The 6,176-nt window shown below is 44.4% G+C and overlaps 1 protein-coding gene across 1 annotated transcript; it reads right to left on the minus strand.

The window, feature by feature from the left end:
* Positions 1-269: 269 nt before the first annotated feature.
* Positions 270-5,414, minus strand: LOC100280706 (uncharacterized). Its single transcript, NM_001367138.1, has 3 exons — positions 4,818-5,414; positions 1,165-1,444; positions 270-1,082 (listed from the first exon to the last, which is right to left on the minus strand). Exons 1-3 carry the CDS (start codon positions 5,287-5,289, stop codon positions 398-400), a joined length of 1,437 nt encoding a protein of 478 aa, NP_001354067.1. The 5' UTR covers positions 5,290-5,414; the 3' UTR covers positions 270-397.
* Between the last annotated feature and the right edge of the window lie 762 nt (positions 5,415-6,176).

The following is a 6,176-nucleotide window of genomic DNA, read 5'->3' on the forward strand; positions in this document are numbered from 1 at the left end:
TTTATTTTTTAGTTAGAAGTGGCCAGCTTCTTGGTTTTTAAGAAATGGGAATCCAATTTCTATAAACCACCTCAATTTACATAAACCAGTTTCTTAAAAACTGGATACTTCTAAACAGACGCTTAGAATCACGGCAATAGAACGTTATTTGCTACTTGATGAGTACTAATTTTTTTTGCAGAAATTATTGGGTGTATATGTGTCCACCCATGACCCTTTAATAGATCCCACCACTGAGCATGAGAGAAGCCAACCATAACTCCACAACATGCAGGAACAGGATGTGTGCACGATCTTTAATATTACAAGCTGCAGATATTCTCAAGCTCCAGCTTGACTAAGGTTCTCCTTTCCTGACCAACAAAGACAAAATGACGTCACTCAGCTTCATGAAGATCTAATAGCCATCCTCGTTCCTAGCGCGTGGAGCAGCGCGTTGGTCACCTCGAGTCTCACCAGGGTACGGACCACTGCCTGCTCTGTAAGCATGCCCACGCCCACGGCCGGCCTCCATACCATTGGGTCTCCCTCGGCTGCCATATGGATCAGCAGCATAGTCGTCAGGTCGACCTCTTCCGGTGAAGGAACTCTTCATAGGCCTGTTCCGTGCAGGAGAGCGGCTTCTGTCACGCAGATCATTTCCCCAGTTACCACGAGGAGATCCTGAGCGACGCCGACTCCTGTCAAGATAACCATCATATGGGCGCTCCCTCTGAACGTAGTCATCAGTGGCAGACCACTCATATTTCACACGGTCCCTTGGGTCACGCTCACCACGGAAGCCCATTCTTCCCTTAGTTGATGGATCTGTAAACCGTCCTGCACGTTCTGGAGGGGATCGACCTGCATATGCCCTGGGATCACTTGCTCCCCAACCATGAGGTGGGGATCTGTACCTGGCCATCTCTCTTGCAGGGGCTCGATCACCAGGTGGACCAACCATCCTTGGAGGCCCTCGTGGAGGGCTGGGGTAACTCCTGAAGGGAGGGCTGCGCCTAGGTTCATATGCTTCACGTGCTGAATAGCGGAACTTGTTGCAGTTGTTACAGTGAGTTCGCCGAGCAAAATTGAGATTTCCACAACTGACAAAATGCAAGACGAAAATCAGAAAACCAAGATTTAAGAGACTAATAAGCATACTTGACAGGCTAAAAAGCAACTTACTTAGGGTTCTGGCATATCCAATCACCTTCTCTTGGCGACAGATTTGGGTCATTTCGGTGAACATATTCTCCATCAATATTAATCAAATCCTTTCCATGTGGAGCACCATAACCTCTCCCATATGATCTACCTCTTCCATATGGTGGAGGACCCTCTCGGAACCTTGCACCTCCTCTACCACCCCCTTGATATCCATGAGTGTAACGTGGACTAACATCATCATCAAATTTGCTGGCTTCTGCTCTGCGTGGTGGCGAAGGGCCTGCATGCATTCCATATCCTGAAAAACAAGTATAAAAATTCCAAATAAGCACTAAAAGATAAAGCCAACTAACATTCAGCAAGAAATGCTTACACCAGTCACATGGAACTGAAACAGGCAACCACTTCATGAGAACTACTTTCAGAAGAGCTACTCTTCATATGCTGAACGAAGTTATAATTGCAAGGTCCACATTTCTGAGAAGGAAATACCATTGCCACTGCAGCTCAACTGAATAGCGGCCTTCTGGTAGTTCACGGTGTAATTAGTAGCTACGTGTCCAAAGAGTGGAGTTGATGTTGCTAAGAAAATCTTAATTCCTTTAGCCAATGTAGGATCCCACAATTCCATTTGCAAGTTAACTCAAACAAACATTTGACAGGTCAATGACATATAGACCACTGCAACAGATTCTTGATGGCATCTCAAATATTAGAATCAAGGAGGTCGCTTCAAGACCGAATACTTCTCCCTCCACATGACTGCACAAGATTAAGAAAGCACCAAGTGCCACGAAGCTAATCCCCACTGGGACCTACTTGAAGAGTTCCAACTTCCAACCTGAACTGGGAAAAGGTAAAACACCAGGAATGCTATGTTACTGTGAATGCTACAAAGTGGTGTTCCACACCAATCACCTTGGTTCTGTTTCTCGACTGTAAAAGCAACTTCAGCTTACAAGTATACCAAGTAGTAGTTGGAATGTCTCACATTGCACAGGAGACAGCTCCAATATCGATGCTATATGAACATCCTTGAGGCTTCAAATCATGAAGATGTGAATATGCCCAGCAATTCACTTGCAAATAAGCCTCTAGAACAGCTAGTTACATTCTTCTCCCAACGTCATTGTCCCAGCCTCTGAAGCATCTAACAAGTTGTTCAAAGACTGGCAAACAAAATGGCATAATCCTACGTCTAAAATATACCTGATGACTTGGCTTGTGCAGAAAACACAAATTACCAAAAAAAAACTCGAAAGGGTGGGTTGGTCATTTTCGAATTCATATTATAAATGTCTAAACCCAGTTCCATACTAACAACATCAAGCATGCAACTTTAGTTTAGATAAGCACTGGAACCACAGCTTCCTGATTTCTGCCCTGATCTCCAAAAATCAACGGTTGAAATATTGATGACAGTACGGACCAACTGGCGAGTGATGATGTCCTCCTCAAGTTTCTACGTATCCATGGTCAAGCTAATTCCACTCATTATGTTGCTAGGCATTGCCTAAACACTAACACGCCCAAGTTGTGTTAATACTATGACCTCAAGTCCATCTCATTCCTTCACTCGATGTTATCTCAATTCTCAAAACTCCAAAACTTCAGAGCGCGACATACTGCACATGCAAATGTCTGCCTTTTCATAAAATTTGTGTCAGCGAGGCAGAATACTTCCACATCACTATGCTGGAAAATTTAATCAAACCATCAGGTAGCACAATACCAAAGCATCAGCAATAATGTCCTCCTTGAAAAGGAATGGCATCCAAGCAACTCAAGTTGGAAAGTGTTCCAGTACAACAGCAAACTCCATACTTCATTTGATATTTTACTGGAGATTGCAGTGCTTGGCAATTACACTGGACATCCAAGCCAGCAGAGTATTAGAAGATATTAACAACTTTTCAAGCATATCAGGTGGTTTCAGACATTCACACTGTGTGAAACATTTTCCTAGAATTATGGTTCTTTAACAATTAACAATAATATATCTAGTTATATAAAATAAACCATTTAGCAGTTATATAGCGGCAGGATACTGCTAGATGTCAAGAGACATACTGTGTAACATGATGAAATCATGGTACCACTTATATTTGGTAAATGAAGGAAGCTGAAATGCTGAGAATAAACTGAACTAGAAATTAGTAAAAATATATAATATAGTTATAAAGTATCCATAAAACTATCATGATGATAACACAATACTAATATACTATTAAATAAAGGTCTTAACTGTACTCCATGACAATTCCTCAAATGCTAGATCTTGTGTGCATACTATACTTCAAAGATGATGAGCATTTGCACACAAGATCAATATAACTATTTATGCATACTATACTTCAAATAAAGGTAACGGGCAGTCTATTTATGCATATTATACTTCAAAGATGATGAGCAGTCTGTTTAGCGAACAGTTCAAACAAAAAAAAGCACAGTTCTACATTTACAATAAAATAAAATCAACAGAAGAGAGAAGCAGGTAAAAGAATTTCACTAAATGGTTCATTGTTTGAGTGATGCAAATTGTACAGCACATTAGCACCTAAGATATGAGGAATCATGCATAATACAAGGATAACAACATATCATGCAAATCTTGTGGAAACAAACTTGACATTATTAATATGAAATATGACACAAACTATATGATTCATATCTTCTATGGCTTCTTGCAAATAAGGCATGAAATGACCCAAAAGAGGAAAACACATCTAAGAGTCATGGCAATTTCATATTAAATATATCAAGCAACATGAACCACAAATACCGTTCTGAGCTTTAGACCAATATAAGAGATTGTTCAGATAGCATTTGCTAGCTGCTTCAACCCATTAGAAGCAACAGAACCAATTGCAATAACAACTTGAAACATATAAAAATGATCATCAAAACTATGTCATATCTGTTCTGTTTTGCTCCTGGTCCATGCAGTTGATCTTTCAAACTTCAGCTACTAATGCACACAAAAGTATTTATATCCATCCCATACAATATTAGTATATTCCAACAACAAGCTGGTCATTAGATTTCCAATATGTATTAGCAATTACAAGCAACAGCAACTGTTGTTTGTAAACTTTGCGATTGCAATCAAAAAGAGAGTTGAAGTTCTGGAGCCAAAATCATCTCTGGACAATATATATGTGAGCAAATACATAACTAAACCACCATTGCATAACTTTCACTTGATGAAATCTGAACATAGCACAGAAGCCCTAAAAGAATAAAAAGGTGCTGCTATTGGAACAGCCATGGAATAAGTTGATAGCAATTTAAATACATGTGTTGCATAGCTTAAAACAAGCATCATGTCCTCCACATATATCGCCAGTCGCCACATAACTATGTAAAATCACATGACTTCCAATCAATATCACCACAAGAAATACAACCGTGCATTTAGTTGTAATAAAGAAGATTAATCCTTCAAAACGAAAAAAGAGATGTATCCTTCAAGGTAAGGAATCATCAGCATCGCACAGAACGCGCATTAATCAGAATCAAATAAAAATAAAGTAAAGAAAATACGGGTGTGCGAAAACAGCAATATAGTACATAAGGAGATGTACAAATCGACTTAAACTGGATCGAGCTTCCAATGACTTATAATAAACATTTTGCAAGAAAAGAGAAAGATTGGAGGATTTGCAACAAACCTTCCTGCTCATCGTGGAAGCGCGGATGCCGCGGTAGGTGGGACCGGGGCGGTGGGCTGAAGCGTCGGCGCTGGGGCGGCGGGCTCCCAGGACGCCGCCTCTCCGGCGGTGGCGGCAGCGGCGACCGGCGCCTCACCCAACCACGGGGAGGCGGCGGTGAGAAGTCCCGCCGTCGCCGCGGGGGCGAGGCCCCGCGGCCTCGGTGTCCGCCGGTGCTGGGAGAAAGCGAGCGGGCGGAGGATGAGGGCGGGGAGGATCCGCCGCCGTTCTCCTGTTGCTGCGGCGGCGGCCTGACAACGAGACTGCTGAGAGGGGCACGCGCGGGATGTGGTGGGGCGGGGGCAGGAGCGGGCGAGGGCGAGGGCGAGCGGACGGGGTCGGCCTCAGGCTCTGGCGTTCTTCGAGGGGGCGTGATGTCCTCGTACTCATCCTCGTCGTCTTCGACGTCGTCGCCCCTGCCGCGCGGCCTCATCTTGCTGCGTGTGGGGGTGCTACGGCGGCGGCGCTGCGTCCTAGGGTTTGGGGTACGGGGAGATGGGGAAGGGAGAGAGAGGATTGACCAAACAACGCTAGAGGGCCAAGTGAAATCAAGCCGCGGTTTCGGAGTGTATCCAACGCGTGGTTTTGAAGTCCAGCCGGAGTCCGCCCATTTTTTTTACCTGTTTCAGCTTTTTTTTCCTTTTTTTTTTGTCTGTCAGGCTATAAGAAGCTGTTACGAACTCTCAAACATCAAGGATGTAACAGGTACCTGAAACTCGAATATCTAATAGGTTTTACTTGATATAAAGGTGAGTCCGTGATGATTTTTTTACCCGCGAGTATGTTAATGGGCAACAACCTCTACCTGTTGGGTAGACGGGTACGGGTTAGTACTACCCATACCCGTTTACTCGTGGGTAAAATATATTTGTATCAATACTACTATAATCATCTAAGAGCACATATTAGCTAAAATAAAAATCCTTCTCTAGCCATCATTTGTCTAGCTACCAAGTTATGTAATCAAATATCTACTACTATTAAGACTGTAAGGTGGACGCTCGCGACACCATGCCCCCGCGTCCGTCTTTCCAAAGCCGCCTACGTCTCCACCCGAGATCCCGACCCACCCCCGCCTCCCCCGCCGCCGCGCCCGCCCTCCCCCGTGACAGCCGCCATGCACCCTATCTCCGTTGTGCTCGCACTTCCTCACCCGCGCGATTTGCACGCGCTCCCCCACACAACAGTCCTCGTGGGCCCTATCTTCGCCGCGCTCGCACGATGCACACGCGCTCCCTCCGCAATAGTTGTTGTGCGCCCTATCTCCGTCGTGGGCGCTCCCCCGCCACCGTGCTCCCGCACTCCATCTCTATAGCCGCT

Source organism: Zea mays, chromosome 3 (assembly GCF_902167145.1).
Source record: "Zea mays cultivar B73 chromosome 3, Zm-B73-REFERENCE-NAM-5.0, whole genome shotgun sequence".
Lineage (NCBI taxonomy): Eukaryota > Viridiplantae > Streptophyta > Magnoliopsida > Poales > Poaceae > Zea > Zea mays.

Bases quoted from the DNA above. Each gene is read 5' to 3' on its own strand.
- LOC100280706 (NM_001367138.1), bottom strand. From the start codon at position 5,289: ATGAGGCCGCGCGGCAGGGGCGACGACGTCGAAGACGACGAGGATGAG. The intron at 1,445-4,817 runs GTTTGTTGCAAA...CTTGTTTTTCAG, and splicing joins CTTCCACGATGAGCAGGAAG to GATATGGAATGCATGCAGGC. The intron at 1,083-1,164 runs GTAAGTTGCTTT...GCATTTTGTCAG, and splicing joins TGGATATGCCAGAACCCTAA to TTGTGGAAATCTCAATTTTG.